General features: G+C 46.7%; 1 protein-coding gene across 1 annotated transcript in view; it reads right to left on the reverse strand.

Moving 5' to 3' along the window:
- Window positions 1-16,604, reverse strand: part of DDX31 (DEAD-box helicase 31) — a 67,014-nt gene that overhangs the window by 48,665 nt on the left and 1,745 nt on the right. Inside the window, exons 2-11 of the mRNA XM_006918079.3 lie at window positions 13,380-13,636; window positions 13,197-13,272; window positions 12,276-12,319; window positions 11,228-11,298; window positions 10,156-10,220; window positions 4,718-4,762; window positions 3,366-3,407; window positions 2,435-2,499; window positions 790-909; window positions 555-661 (exon numbers count right to left, since the gene is read on the reverse strand). Of these exons, the coding sequence (XP_006918141.1) occupies window positions 555-661; window positions 790-909; window positions 2,435-2,499; window positions 3,366-3,407; window positions 4,718-4,762; window positions 10,156-10,220; window positions 11,228-11,298; window positions 12,276-12,319; window positions 13,197-13,272; window positions 13,380-13,636 (892 nt within the window). The remainder of the gene's footprint in view (window positions 1-554; window positions 662-789; window positions 910-2,434; window positions 2,500-3,365; window positions 3,408-4,717; window positions 4,763-10,155; window positions 10,221-11,227; window positions 11,299-12,275; window positions 12,320-13,196; window positions 13,273-13,379; window positions 13,637-16,604) is intronic.

Here is a 16,604-nt window from a genome sequence, read left to right on the forward strand (position 1 = left end):
AAACAAGGACCACTGTGTGGGTGACTCGTGGGGAGTGACGTGGCTTTCCCAAGCCCCGGTGCGCCCATCTACGAGAGAGAGCCAAGTTCCTATCTCGTGAGGATGGAAAGCACAAACGGCTTAAAGACGACCTATTTTCTGGTTCACTGTCTCTTCAAGAGAGAGGCAGGGTGACCACACTAAAATGCGCACTGGGGTCAGAGGTCACCATTGTCGGCACAAGAGCCCTGCTCCCAGGTGGGCCGTGATCACAGTAAGCGCGTCCCGAGACCACACGGCCTTTCTCTTCCTCTCCGCCCTGACGTGAGCGCCAGCAGCACCGTCCCCACGGTAACTCGGGATCGGGGACCCGCCCTCTCCCCCTCTGTCCATGCCCTGGGATCACAGAGTATTGGAAGCTGGAAGAGGGAGGCTGGTGCAGGATTCGGGGTCTGAGAAGAGGTCCTCTGAGATCCCCCGCCCCCGTCCCCAGGGCTGAGAACCACGACTGGCACACGTGCCCAGTCCAGCTGCCCCCCACCAAATGCAGAACAGAGGGCACCTCTGCAACTCACCTTCCGTGAGTGTCGCCGACAGCAAGACGTTCTGTCGCTTCTGACACTCGGCATTGACTGCATTGAGTATCACTGTGATATCCTTCTCAAAACCCAAATCCAAGATTCTGCGGTTTGGAGAGAAGGAATTTCAATGACATGAAGAATGAAGAGGATACCAAGGGGGCCTCAGAGCTGGGCGGAGACAGCGAAGCAGCGCCCCCTCCCGCCTTCCGTGCTTCTAGACGAGGCTCACCTGTCGGCTTCATCCACAATCAGCCACTGTACCCGGCTAAAATGAATGTTCTTTGTGGATTTGATGTGATCCACCAGTCGCCCCGGAGTTGAGATAAGGATATTTATTCCCTTGCGGAGTCTGTTTGAAATTACACACCGTGGGGGAAAAAAAAAAAAAAAAAAGGAAATCAAACTGGGCTGTATCAATAGAAAACACAGGAAAAAGGCCAGGGAGACAGATTCATGTCTAGCATCGACGTGCCACTGCTTGACATCGTGACACATAATGACAAGTGGATACAAAGATATACGTGAGTTTTAATTTTTCTCTGAAGTTTCTCTCTCCTCTAGAATATAATTGTTAAGATTTGAAAGTATTTTAAAATCATAAAACCTTAACTTTGAAAGAAACCTTTATGATGCCTTTTACCTGACCCACGGGTCCTTTCTAGAACCTTCCAGGTACGTGGTCACCTTTCCTGTTCCTGGAAGCTCCTACGCCAGGTGTCCTCTTATCTGAGTTGTCCCAGAATGTTTTTCTTTATACTGAGCTCTTATCGTAACTTCCATATAACGGGCTTAGCTTTGCCTCATAGACTAGGTAGAATAAATCTAATTTCTGACGACCCAAACATCCTTTATGCCATTATTCTATGGTAAGAAAAGTCTCCCATTTTTAGCTGAGTGTATTTTTCAGCTTCTCTTGCAGTGAAGCATGATCATGGGCCTGCGTTCTAGGATTAGGATAAAAGGCTAATGAATATATGCAAATCCCACGGGCACCTTCACGGGGAGGAGGTATGATTGTCTTTGTTCCTGCTGCAAGGAAACTAGGTGTAATGTCTGGATCTCCAGCAACCTTCTAAGACTGTGAGGTAACCTTGAAAATGGAAGCCTCCCTTAGTGGCACATAAGGACAGGAGGAGCCTGGGTCCTGACACTGGAGCACCATGCCAGTCCTGGATGGCGACCTCGGCCTTCTTTCACATGTGGAAGAAAAATACACCTTCCATGTTGTTTGTGCTCCTGCTATTTGCCGCCTTTGCTGTTCACCGCTGAATCTAACCCTAAACAACACTTTTATCTTTCGAGTTTAATATTTACTTTTCAGTTACAAACCAAACATAGCTGGGTGTTACTACTATGCATTAAGCTATAATTCAATAAAAATGGTTTAAAAAGAATGCAGACAATTTGGAATTCACTTGTTGCAACAATATTCTACGGACACTCATTACCAGCTTTAACGTAGAATTAAGAATCGATGTTTCGAGATGTAAAAAGCCAGATGCAAAGAATTATGTAAGCTTATGATCTTGTTTTTGTGTAAAACAAGAAATCCCCAAACTCCCAAGGAACCTCCCACAAGGGAGCCACCGAGGGGGCTGCACACTAAACCGGGGGGGACTGCGGGTACTGGGGGGGAGTTAATTAAGAAGGCGACGCCCACGTAAGAAAGGAGCCCCATGCAGGTTCGTCACTATTTTTAAAAGCAGCCGTCTGGAGGCAACTGCTCCCTGCCGACTCGGTCTGTCCTTACGCATGAGCAGGAAGCAGAGTCTGGGACGAGGCTCTCCCCAGGTGTGGAAGGACCAAGTCTTACCGAACAGGAAGGCAGGACAGACAGGTTCAGGAAGGGATCCACCACAACCAACGTCCCCTACCTGGCTTTTTCCGATTTTCTCTTCTCGCCTCCCATGAGCACTCCGGGCACAATCCAAGTGAACGGCTGCAGACAGACAGACCAGTCAACGCGAAGCCCCTTGCTGCAGACAGAGACTGACTCCAAACTCCCTTCCTCACGGGAGCTGGAGGGGGGCTCAGGCTCCTCACTGTAAGGTTATTGTGCAGACACGACTCCTAGGTATTGCCACGCCCGTGATCACTAGCAGCAGTAACTCAAATTAGAGCTAAACAACAGGCTTCCGACACTCTAAGAGAAACAGGAGCTTTTTAAGTGATTCAAGTAGCAAATCTGCCTGTCTCGGTGGAGCCTGAATTACAAACGCATTGCGGTTAAGTCTACTGCCTTTCTTTTGCTCTTTTTGGTTAAAACAAAACCCAAGCACAACCCTCCCCACTCGCACTCCTGATGAAAGGAAAGGGCAGATTCTTTTTTTCTCAATTAGAATTGGCATTCAATGTTATTCTATATTAGTTTCAGGTGTACAGCATGGCGCTAGGACGTTTACATAATTCACTGACTCGCTCTAATCCGGTGGGCCGGCCGCCTTGGGCTCTGATGCTTTCCCTTTCTTCTTTGACAAACCCTACTCGCAGCATTTTAAGTTGCTCTCCAGTTGACCACCGAGGGTTGCTGTCCCTGTGAATGTCTGGATGTGGCTTGCTTGTGACTAAGATGAATAGATTATAATGAACCTTTGCGCACCAGGAAACGCTACTAATCTTGCTAAGCTGGAAACAGGTGGTTAGTAAGGTTTGGATTAGTAAAAACCAGGCTGCACCTGGGGGGAGCACGGACAGCCGGGGGCCAGGAGGACATCGGCACAATGCCTCGCTCTTCGAAAATACTCTTTTCTCTTTCCTCAAAAGATCAGGAAAAAAAGATAAAACTGAACTCATGGCTGGCCTTACCTTGAGAAGTTTCTGGAAGATGTCAAAGCTTTGTAGAGCCAGCTGTAAATATCAAAAAGTTACAGATAATGAGCAAGGTCCCTTCTTTTTTAAAAAAAAAATTTAGACAACGTACAGCGATTAGGATCCGAACGTGGACCTCAAGTTAAGATTTAAGGAAATAAAAATCCTGTCGCAGAATCAACTCAAAAAATATACCTTGCCCTTAGATTGACTCTGAAACCTGTCAGTTTGTAGAATGTGGGTAGAAACATCACATCTATTTCCTGGATGCATGTGAAAATAGTGTTTTGTGCTCCCTCTGCTGGCTCAAATCCCCAGAGCGCCACACGGAGACTACAAGGCTCTGGGCACAAAGATGGGGGGAAAAAAACCAAAAAAAAATACGAAACGGAGCCGACCTGAATTCAGCTCTCTCTAGACAGAGAAAGACTGTAATAGGTACGAAGGAGTAAACTAGGACAGGGGTGCAACAGGCCAGCCTTTGGGGACTTTACGGGTGACATGACTATATCCTGAGACTATGCCAGGGCAGAGCAGCAGCCCAAGACTGAGGGAGGGCCACCCCCCAAGTTTATTAAAGGAAAGAAACACGAAAAAGCCCAGTGGAAACCAGGGAACGTGAAAATGAAGGCAGGTTGTAACCATTAACAACCATCGAAAAGCCTACGCACATCCCTTTCTGCAGGATGCGTACTGGATTCCCACAGGCTTAGGGTTCCAGGGAAGGAGTCGTCTGCTGCCTTAAAGACGGAAACAGCTCCACGTCTCCTTCTTCGCTGGGCAGAGCTGAGAGAGGGCACTGCAGGCTGCGCAAAAGGCGGAGCGGAGACCTCCATCTCCTGGACCAGCTCTCTGCGAAGAGTGTTTAGCGTCTGATACACAAAGCAGACGCCCTAGCCTAAAATTGCCTCTGTGGGCAAATAAAATGGATCAGACGAAAAAGACTTTCTACCAAAAAAGAAGAATACCAAGAAGCCTACCTTTCAGGAACAAGTAAAATTTCTGGCCCAGTAGCTTTTTAAAAAGATTTTTCAATGTTAGTGCTGACTGCTTTTATTTCTGAATTCAGTTGGAGACAAAGTACAAAAATCTGGTCATTTAAATTTCTTTTCAAAAGATAGAAATGTATAGTGTTAGTTTTGAGGTAACAGGGAAATGCTTTTCCCTACTTTATGATTTTCAGAGTACTTGAATTTTTCCGGTCAGGAACCAGAAGGGCAGTTCCTGGGCAAGGGCACGTTCGTTTGTGCAGCAGAGAGAAAAATGGTAGAGCCACTGACAAATCCAACAGAGCACAGTACCACTGAGAATCCTGGCTCCAGACTCCTCCCAGACGGGAGGCTGCTTACCTCTCTCGTGGGCACCAGCACCAGAGCATAGGGGCCGTCACTGCGCTGTTGACAGAGAAGGGGAAAAATGCCATGAACCAAGGTCACGGGAGTCCAGGTGACCGGAACCTAACGGTGGCCACTTGCAAAATATCACAGCTGGTCTCGATGAAGAAAGGGACGCAAATGCCAATTACGCTTATCGTTATGGAAACTTGTTCTAGGGGTTCTGGCCCACACGATCAGACAAGAGAACGAAACGTGTATAAATCTGGAGAGCAGGAGGTAAAACTGTCAACATTAGCGGATGATATTTTATCCTAAAAAAAAACCACTTGAAAATCTATTACCAAAGACAATTCAGTCGTCTAGCTGAATGTAAAATTAACATATAAAAATCAATTGCCTTTAAACATGGAAAGTGAGAAAATACAAAGGGAAAAAAAATCACACTTGTAATAGCAACAAAAAAGATAACAAGAATAAGCTTAATAAAAAATGGACAAAATCTATATGAGAATTTTAAAATCCTGAGGAGCATAAAATAAAATTTGAATAAATGAAAAAGATATGTCCTGTTCTTGACTAAGAAGACTCAATATTATATACAAGCTAATTCTCCCTAAATCAATCTGTAAGTGCAATGCAATTTCCACAAAATGCCACGAAAATGCCACAAAAATGCATATAAGTATATAAATACATAAATGCATATAGGAAATAATACATATCCAGATAAGCTGATTACAAAGTTCACATGGAAAAATAACCAAGACATTTCTGAAAAACATCAGATGTTAAAACAATTTAAAGCTACAGTATTCGAAAAAAATTGATACTGGCACCAAAGATTAAAATAGCTAATAGAGCCTAGAATAGAGTTAAATACATACAGAAATTTAGGAAATGTGATAAGGGGCATTTTGTAGTAGGAAGGACAAGAAGGATTATTCGAAAGTCCTTTTAGAAAAAAATTGTTAGAAAAACAAAGTTGAAACTAAGTTGCCCTTTTTATAGATGACATAAAACTCAAAAATTAAAACACTGATCAATTTTGCCAGAAAAATTTTAAATTTCAGAATAAAAAAATAATACCTAAACTAAATCAAGAATCGAATAACAATGTGGGGAAAAAAATACGCCATAACTAAGGAAAGGGGCCGATTTCTCTAGCTTATAAGGAAGGTCTATAATTCAATTAAAAATAAAAATATAAACGATCGACAACCTGAAAAAATGTAGAAGGACACAAGCAGCTAATTTATGGACATAAGAATTCAAAATATGGCTCTTACACGTGTGAAAAGGTTTCAAACTTATTCCTAAGAGAAGCTGAAATTGAAACATACTACACTAATCCCCCGTCAAATGAGCAAAGTGGAACAGCGGACAGCGCTGATAAGGGCTCAGGCGAACAGGAGCGCTCGCACGCTGTTGTGACAGTGCCGCTGGTCTGACTCCCTGAAAGGTCAATTTTGACGTTATCAAATAAAAAAGCAAATTCCATGTATAGGACTTTCTCTAAAAGATATGCTCACACGTGTGCATAAAGAAGTTGTAAAGCATTTTCCGGAAAGTGTCCTTAATAGTCTTGTTTGTAGCACGATGTTTTACCAAATGTAAATTCTACCAACAAGGGATGATTCGATCATCTATGGTACACACGCACAATGGACTATTAGGCAGCTATTAAAAAACAAGGCAGCTAGACGAGGTACTTACTGATAAGAAACTCTCCCCAAAACACTAAGTGAACAAAAGCGAGGCACAGAACATCAGGCAAACAAGCAACCATTCGTGCATCCAACGAACATCAGGCAAACAAGCAATCATTTGTGCATCCAACGAAACAAAAACGTCAATCAAAGGAGCGGAGGAACTATGTGTACTCATGTACGCTTTATGTGCAAAGAATACCCTTGGGAGAACATACAAGAGACCGGTGACAAAGACCACTGCACCTTACAGGAGCGCTGTCCTACTCGGGAGAATAGGGTGTTGAATGACACGATCTATTTTTTGGCGCTCTAAATTTTTTTTTACTGTGCATAGTATATCTAAATATAATAGTAATGATAATAATAGAAAACAAAGTAATCTGATGAAGTGAAGGCCCCAGAATCAATGGTGCCTGGCACCTCACAAGTGGTCGCAGACAGTGAATGAATCAAAACACTATTAGTGCAGGAGCTGAGCACAGATTTCAGAGCAAATTTAATCACAAGTATGGTTTTCGTGTTTTGCAGAGGACATGTTTTACCCACAAGAGAAAAGGACCTGGAATTCAAACTAGAGCCATCCGCGCCCGACACCGACTCTGCGAGATTGCCGACGCCCAGGCCAGGAACGGTAAACGTGTTAGGACAAGGGCCCCGATGTGCCGCAGCGCGACGGTAGGAGATTCTGACGTTTCAAAAGGTGCCAATGACACAGAGAAGAAGAAAGAAAAATCGATTCCTCGCAGGGCAGAAGCGAGTGGAGAAGGAGGGATGTGATGTTAAAAAATATCAGAGCCAAAATGACTGAGAGCGAAAACACAGAAAAGCCGCCCACTCTCACTCCGTCGCCTGAGTAATTTCAGGCTCTGTCGGGTGCCTTGAATTTGCTGCTCCCTCCTGATGTTTTTTACAGGTCAAATCATTTTACGATGAACTCCAAGGGTCTGTATTGAATATTACTTGAAATAAGTGAATTAAATTTGGGCTTGGAAAACTTTCTACAGAATATTTCAGTCTCGAATAGAATGAGCTGTTACAGATATTAAAAAATTTTTGAGCGAATGAAAAACTATATGGCTTGTTAATGATTCTGACTATAAGCAAATCGAATCACGGCCCTCTAAACCAGCCACGGGACCACGCTGATGACGATGACAGCTAACACAATGAATGAGTAGGTTGTAGTACCAGGTGCCAGAAACCCGTGCATTGAGCTCACTTAATCCTCACCCCAGGAGAAAGGCATCGCTCTTAGCCCCATGCCACAGGCGAAGTCAATGAGGGACAGGGCTGAAATGGTTTGTTGGAAGCCACCCTCAGACCCAGGACAGAGACAGAGCTGCCCACACCCCATCCACCTTGGGAATGTGACCTAACCTCTGCTGTCCTCGGTTCACAGATCTATAACGTGAGACAGTGGGCTAGTACTGTGGGCCCACCATAGCCCAGACATTCTCGAACCCTACAATTCCGTATGAAATACAACGCTCTACTAGCAGGGAGTTCTCCTGGAGTACACGAATGCATGAGACGCCACTACATTGTTGCAATAACTTACATTTCTTCTCTGTGTACTAAGTACCACTGCTAAGTAAGCCCTCTGTATGAATTCACTGTCAAGTGCCCAGTGGAAAGAAAAACTCGGTCACCTTTAGGAAATAAAATTCTCACTTATCCATTTCAGGCAAAACCAATATTAAGTTTAGTAAGTGTCTTTCTCATCTTTTTATGTGCAGACATACACCCGGATTATCATTTGTGAAACGACAGAATTACACCTGCTGATTTGTAACCTGCCTTTCTTCAATTAACATGGCAAGAACACTCAAGCTCACAAATATTAATTGAAAAACATACCACGTTTAACAGCTAAAGTTCCATCATTTGGATGATTGTGTAGAATTCCTATTCTACCTATTTAAAAAATTTTTAAATAAAGTTAAAATAAAATTTAAACTTATTCATTTTGAAATAATTTTAGATTTACAAAAAAATTGCACAAATAGTACAAAGAACTCCCTTAAACCCTTCTCCCAGATTCCTTATCAATTCTCAAAATCACAGTACAATGATCAGAACCACGAAACTGACACTGGTTCGATACTATTAATTAATCTACAGGCCTTATTCGAATTGCATTAACTGACCTAGTCACATCTTTTTTCCAGACTAGGATCCAATTCGGGACCGTGTATTGCACTTAGCTGTCATGACCCCTTTGTCTCTTTTAATCTGGGCTAGTCCTTTGGTATTTGTCTTTTGTGGCCTTAATACTTTGGCAGAGTCCTGGCCAATGGCTGTGTAGAATGTCCCTTCTCGATTTGGGTTTGTCTGATGTTTGCTTATGATTAAAGTCAGGTCATGCATCTTTGGCCAAACAAAAACAAAAACAACAAAACAAACCAGAAGCGATGTCGTGTCCTCCATGAAACTTGCAGGGGACACGTGAGGTTGACGCGCCACAGCACTGGTGACAGCCAGCTCTGCTCACCTGCTTACGGAGGAGACACCGGGCTTCCCTCTGTAAAGTTACTGTTTTCCTTTGGTGACTGAGAAGGCTCTTGCGGGGAGACGCTGTGAGGCTACGTAAACGCCCCACTGTCATCACTTTTAGCCACTCGTTTTAGCATCCCTGATGCTTCTTGCCTGAAACACGACTGTGGCAGCTGTGACACGGTGACGGTCTAGTTCCATCGCTTCTATGTTTACCCTTTGGAATTCTGCTACAAGGAAAGGCTTCCCTTCGCCCATTTACTTATTTGTTAAATAATTTCTTCCTACTAGTTCGGACTGGCGGACATTTGTTTTAGCCTAACTCAACAGTATCATTTATCCTGTCACTCAAACATCAGGTGGGCTCGATACCCGTCTACTTCTGCATGCCTAGACGCAGGAAAAAAGGAACCCATTAGCTTTCCGCACCTGTCTGCGCATCCACCGCACTTCCTATCTCGGACCTCACCAGTTCCCCTCGACTGAGGCTGCCCGAGGCTGCACTGGTGGGATTCTGGGCTGGTTCTGAGATGACATCCGCGCCTACGCAACGCGGCAGTCAACTGGCCTCCCAGGGAGCCCAAGGAATGCAACAGTGGCCCCTACGGCCCAGGTACTAACTAACTAACTGTGTTTCAAACGAACAAAATAAATAAATAAATGGGGTTCACAACTAAAGACACATTCCAGGAAATGCTACAAACAAGGCGGCCAGTCATCAAACTGAGTAACTGGGTGCTTGTTTTCGCATCTGCTGTTCATGGTAAACCGCCGCTTTAAAGGTAACGTTCACCCTTCTTAGTCAGAAGAGCTTTGTCTCTGGTGCCACAGAGAACTGAGGTGGAGACCCAGTTCCCGGGACTCAGCACTCGGCCTTGGGGAGCTACTGAACTTCCCCAAGCCTCCTTTTTTTTGTAAACTCCGGTAACAGTGACACCTACAACTCGGTGTGGCCGAGGCAGTTCAAGATTCAAGAGGATTGCACAGGCAAAGCATCGGGCACGACGTCACACGGGGAGCATCTTACACTGTCCCTGTCAGATTCACGGTGATGACTGTGAAATGTGTGTGTCAGTTACTCTGGGCGCAGGCTTTAGAGGCAATGGGGTCATGTGATAAATGAATTAAAAAGAGGAGAGGAAACAACGCTAAGTGAAAACGACTCTATCAGCCCCGAGTCACTGCTGCAGTTCAGGCTGATGGTTTCTGAAGCTCGATGGATAACAGGAAAAGGCACTTTCCACTCACCTGTATTTTCGTTTTCATTGCTTGAAGGGACTGGACCACAGGGATGCAATAGGCAAGAGTTTTACCTTTTTAAAAAATACAAAAGCAATTAAAATCAGAGACCCTTCAGACGTGAGAAAAGCCACGACAGTAAAGGAAACAAGCTCTGCTACCTTTGGGTCATACTGAATCTGGGGACAGGAAGAGTGCACGTCACACACCCAGGAGAGGTGGAAACGGAAGCCACCTGTCTGCCACACTCCTAATTCAGTGCTACTTCTAAATGACCTGCAGCAGGCTCCGTTATCCAGCCGACAGGGGAGACAGTGACACTTTTCCAAATGACACACAAGTCAACCTGTGGACTGCCTCATTGACAGCATCTCCTCTGAAGTCATCTCAACTTGTGAAATGAGCTCGGTGGCCAAATAAACGTCCTCTGTGGTGACACGGTTAGGAGCCAGTCCAAAACCCACCCCCGCCTCTGAAGACCAAGGAGGAAGATGGGGTGACAAAACTTTTGGGTTTCCAGCTCCCCGAACAGTGGCTGACCTGGGGGTAGAAGAGGACAGCTGACCAGCCACGAAGGGCACAAGGGGGTCACAAAGCAAGTCCAGGCTGTTTTGGAACACACGAAAACGGCGTTCCACATCTGAGCTAGGGACCGGCATCTGACCTGCGTGTGCTCACGTCAGACTGCGTGTTAACGCCAGCAGAAAATATCCAGCCCCCACTGGAATGAGGACGGGCAGCTCTGGCCGTAGCAGAGACCTGGCCACACCCGGGGACAGGCTGAGGAGTGACAGCAGGACCTGACTACTTCCTGACCGTTCCTGACTGTGTCCCCGACGATCGACCCCTTCCTTCCACTCTGAACTAATTCAGGGCTCCAATCAAAGGCAAGCGTGGCCTCCCCTGCCCCAAACGAAACAAAGCACCACCAGACACCCTACTACATCAGCTACTGCACGAGTGGCCTCCTCTGCCCCAAACGAAACAAAGCAGCCACCACCAGACACCCTACTACATCAGCTACTGCACGACCAGGGCTGGGGACCGCGGGGAGAAGGGCGGGAGTTAGACGACGACTGACCTGAGCCGGTCTGCGATCTCACGAGGGCATCTCTGCCTTCCAGCAGCACGGGAATGCTGTGCATCTGAACACTGCGGTGGCCAGAGGAAAGAGCACGCGGTCACCCACACGCGGTCCCCGCTCGCGTTACAGGCAGAGACGCGGGACACACAGAACGTGGTCGCCCCAGGCTTAGATTTGCCTTTCGGCTGCCACCGCAGAAGCTTCCCACGCGTGCGAGCGCAGGTGCTGATAAAGTTCTGATGATCAGAACAAAACCTCGGCTCAGTGCCTGGGACTGAGCTGGGAGTGCTGAGGCGAGCCAGGGACTGGCCACTCTATCGTACCGATTAAAAACAAAAGGGAACAGGTGTGACCGCGACCTGGAGTGACCGTGAGAGCACATCGCATACCCTCTTGCCTGCCGTAACAGAGAATGTGAAACACAGTGCAACGTTTCGGAAAGGCTCCCGCGCGGAGGAGTGAAAGGGAGCTGTGAGCCACCCGCACAGCCAGGAGCCGCTGCTCGCGGCCCAGGAAGCCAAGATGTGACCATCATGGACACACTAAGCCCGTGTCCACATGTGCACTCAGAAACTAACGACGAAGGGTACAGAGACCATTTAAATTTGGTTGACAAAACTGAACCAAAAAATTGGTGAGGGGCGGCTTTTTATTTTATTTAATATTCTTGCTCATAAGTAAAACGAGATTGTTAAAATGTAAAGAAACGCACACACTCAGAGAGGGGCTTCACCTCTGCTCCACACCTTCTACTCCGTTTCTGTTTCCTGGGAATCATCGTTATTAACAAAAACATTAAAAAGTTTCAGTATCCTATAGATAGCTTAGAGCCGAGGGCAGAACGAGATGGGGACCCGGCCCCTCCATTTAACAAGTGGAAACCGCGTAGCTAAGCGCTGTCAAGTCCTCAACAGTCACGAACCTGGCACTGTCTTCTACTGCCAAGACACAAACTGGCCCTGTCCCCTCCCAGACAAATCAAGTTTCGTACAGTCATAACCACTTCAAAGTCCTAAGAAAATCAAGACTGGCCTGGAACTCTTACCTGGTCATGTTGAACATGTTTAAGACTGTGTTTATTGTGGAAATCTGAAAAACAAACAAACAAAAAAACCAAGTTATTTTTCTTTAACTGTCAACTTTTGGTATGAGAACGTTTAATGCAAATAAGGATGCAAAACTGGAGAAAATATTGGGATAACTGATCACCAATGTCAAACTGAGCTCCTCTAACCCACGGTTCTCAACTGGGAGCGGCTCCCCACCTCCCACGTGGCAACGTCTGGAGAGGTATCAGGCTTTTATTACTCGTAGCATCAGTGAGAGGCGGCTCGGGATGCTGCTACACATCCTGTGATCACAGGACAGTCCCCAAAACAAACAGTTATCCGTCCCCAAATGTCCAGAGTACCAAGGCTGACGAACCCTGCTCAGACCTGCGGGTGGGAAAACAAGCTGATGTCACCCCCTGAAGGGGGAGGTAGGCCGTGACCACACGAGCAAAGGAAATCCCAGCTCCCTAAAGGTTCATGTATTTTTCTCTCCTTATTCATAAATAAGCCTGGTAAACCCATTCCTGGTATTAAAAAAAAAAAAAAAGCGCCTGTGTGCGCAAAGTGCAAGTTAAAAGAGCCTCTTCTCCCTTCAGCTCTTCGTAATTACAGACGTCCCCTAACAGCATGCTGCCAGCTCTGTCTCCTGCGGTCACTGAGACATCTGCCACTCAGAAAAACCCTGAGAAGTGGGTCCCAGTCCTAAATCGCATCAGGTGAGGGAGGTTTTAAGGTCTTTTAAAACAGAAGGCGGGAGTGGGCGCCAGGCCACAGTGACCAATAGCGTGAGCTCGCATGACCGTCCCAGAGTATCCTGGCTCTCTGGGCTCACTCTTTGGTTTTGCCTCACGGACATTCTGAATGAATGAACACATCACAAACGGTGACCGCCCCGACCACTGACAGATACTTACCAAATGAGGGTGGAGGTCCAGGTCATGAAAAGCACCTGAAGAGAACACCTTTTCTTGCACCTTCTGTACGACGGGTCTGCAAATGGGGAACGGAAATCCAGGCATCAGTTCCAATGACGAAGACACAGGCAGAGTGCTCCCGGCCCCTCTGGTTCCCGAGGGGGCATCCATCCCCAGGCATACCTGTGGAGTTCTGGAATCTCGGGGTTGTTTTTAAACAACGAGGAGGTCTTAACGCATGGCTTCTGCTCTTGGTTCCTACCCCTGCCGCCGGCCGAAGACCTCCGCGGGGAAGACGCCGTCTGCGCCCTCCCCTCGGGAGCCCTCTGCACTCCTTCCGCGGTGGTTTTCTTAGCGGGCAGAGAGGATGCCCTGCTCCTCCGCTTCGCTGAGGGAACCTCGCTGGATGCTTGGTACTTCCTTTTGGTGGCCTGTGCTTGCTGCGCCGTCCCCAAAAGGAAAGAACAACCAGAGATGCGTCAGCCCATGAAGACAGACCTCGGAGTGAAGCCTGACTGCCCACGGAATTGCGTCTCTCCCTGCGGAGATCATTACGCCCCATATGTCAAGCAACAGTTTAGGGCCTGCCATCAGAGTCTCTGACTCGGCCCTTTTTCTCCAAAAGGGGGAAAAAAAAAAAATCCACAAAATCTCAGCTCACTCATCCACTAGACCTCACCATCCATCTTAACTGTCAACTCGACCGAGATGAGGGTGAGGATCGCGAAGGGAGAAACATTTTTCAGACTGAATGTTAACAAATGGAGCTGTTTTAAGAGAAGAGAGAACCCGCCCCGTGAAGTGTGCATATGAAGTCAGTCTATATCCCTAGGAATCCAGTCACACGAGAAGAATGGGGGGGGTGGGGGGCGGCGAGGGGTCTTTTCTCTACCAACAGAGCCGCGGGTGACTACACTGGGCAGCAGTGGGGAGGCGGGAACCTTCACTGCTTGGATCACTGTCGCTCTCCCCTCACGCTGCTCCCCCAGGTTCAGATGGCTCGCAGACAATTCCTGCTCGCGGTCTCCATTCCGAACGAGGATTCTGCTCCATCCATCACTTCCATCACCATTATTTCCAACTCTCCTCGCCTTTCCATCCATCTGACGCCGATTATAGGCTTCACCACCCGCTATTCCCTTGCCTGTTGCTTCTTATTTCCGTGACCTGAATGTGGTTAAGTGCACAACCTCCAAACTCCCCCTAAGAGAAGAAACATCCAAGTCCTCTATTTTTTTGGCCTTCTCTTCCAATTTGCACATGAATATAAAAACATCCTGTGAGTAGCCAGTGCTTGTTATTCTGGAGTTTGGGGTTTTCTTGGAATATGTTGTTTTGCTTGAAACGATGGCTTTCACGCCTCAGCCTGTTGTGACTGTCAGCTTCAGACCAACCTAACGATAACGACAGTTCTTTGTCCCTGGCAACCATGAGGACTCTTGTATCCAAGTAATAAATGCAACTTCAGACACTTAATATTAATCAGTACTGACTTAACTTCATTTTGCACATTTATTTTTACAAAGTCCCAATTTCACGAATTTTCAGATTAAAGACAGAGATGAAGACAAATTTCAGGTCTGCCGAATCGTCCACAAGGGGAAATAAAATGTGCAGATTTTACCTGATTCACAGAACTGCAGACCCTCAGAGCATAAACGAGCCAAAAGGCCACTCCCGGCACGCACGGCCTTCCCGTTACGGGCTCCCTGGCAGGTGGCCTTGCTGTTTCTGTCCACACCCCTCCTCTGACTGCTCTCTATCCCTCAAGGCGACCAAATTCTAGGGGTTTAGAAGATGCTTCTGATAGTCAAGCAAGGTCTGCCATCCTGAACATCTACTTATGAGTCTTGAGGTTTGCTTTCTGTAGCAACACAGAACAAGCTTACCTCCCCTGCACCTAACATTCCTTCATACATCATGTGACTCCTTTTTCCCTCCCTCTGTAGACAAAATACCCCAAACAGGACACAAACTTTAGACCCCTATCATCCTGGTCCCCTTGTATTCCCATGTCAACATCTCTCCAAAGCTAAGTGCTCAGATGTCGGCACAACAGAAGGGCACACCATTGCTCTCAGGCTGAAACCGAGGTTCTGTCATTTGGTCTACAGAGCACCCTGGGATCTGGCCTCCGCCCATCTCGCCAGTCTCAGCTGTACCCTCGGCTGTCCTGGTCCTCCTCAATTCCATGCTCCTGCCCTCCTCGGGGCCTTTGCACAGTTATTCCCATACCTAGGTCTCCAGCCTGCCCTTTGGCTGGCACACTCATACTCATGCTGCAGATTTAGGCTCCCTGGGTCCTCAGGACAGTCTTTCCCGGCTCCTCTCTCCACCTAGTCATCCCCGCTTTGGCTCGTGTCTGGCACAAAGTAAGTGCTCAACAAACACTTGTAAAATGAATAAATGACACAATGGAATTACCCCTTTCCATAATCTGGACTATTCTACTACTTGTTAGCCTCCCCCCGCGCCCCCCCCACAACCGTCTCCAGCATCCACAACACATAAGTTAAAAAAACTACCCTGGTCTCCAGCATCCACAACACATAAGTTAAAAAAACTGACCACTTAGCGGCTGTCGAGTAGCTTAGTTCCAAAGGTACAAAGCTGGCAGATAAGACAAGCCGAGTAAGTCACATACTAGTGGAAGAGACAAAAGTGTAAAACCACAAATCCAAACCTACACCGTTATGAGAAAAACTACCATGGCCTATGGCGAGGGGAGGCAAGGAGACAGGAACGCTTCGTGAGGTGACATTTGGGCAGAGAAGCACAAGGACATATCTAGATCTGCTAAAAAGTAGCTGCACGACATTAAGCAAGTCACTTCTCTCTGTGTCTCTGTTCCTGCCGCTGTACGATGAGGGGATTATGGCGGATGATCACTGGGGCCCATCCAGCCCCGAAGTCTAGACCCGCCGTCTTTGGTATTAATAAACTGAGCGGTTACTATGCAAGGCGGTAGTGCTAAGCACTTATGTGAATTATGACACCTATCAGCTCGGGTCCTGGTATCACCCCATTCTAAGATGACAACACTGTGAGGTGATCTGTCCCATGTCACTGAGGGGTCCGGGCTCTGCCCAGGCTCTGATTCCACAGCCTGGGTTCCTGAGGATAATGCTGTGATCCCACTTAGTAAGAGCATCCTGCTTGGTTAGAAAACATCATGAACAGTTCGATCCCTATTCTGTTTTGAGTTGTTTTTCAGAAGGATATACACCAAAATGTTAACTGGAGCTACGGGCGTTTTTTTGTTTTTTTTTTTTAATCTACACCCCAAATTTCCTACAATAAATTTGTATTAATTTAATAACCAGAGAACATTTTTAGAAAGAAAATATTCTGCAGTATTAGATATAGCATAATTTAAGCTGTCAAAGTCTTCCCGAATCCAGTATATCA

Source organism: Pteropus alecto, unplaced genomic scaffold (assembly GCF_000325575.1).
Source record: "Pteropus alecto unplaced genomic scaffold, ASM32557v1 scaffold67, whole genome shotgun sequence".
NCBI lineage: Eukaryota > Metazoa > Chordata > Mammalia > Chiroptera > Pteropodidae > Pteropus > Pteropus alecto.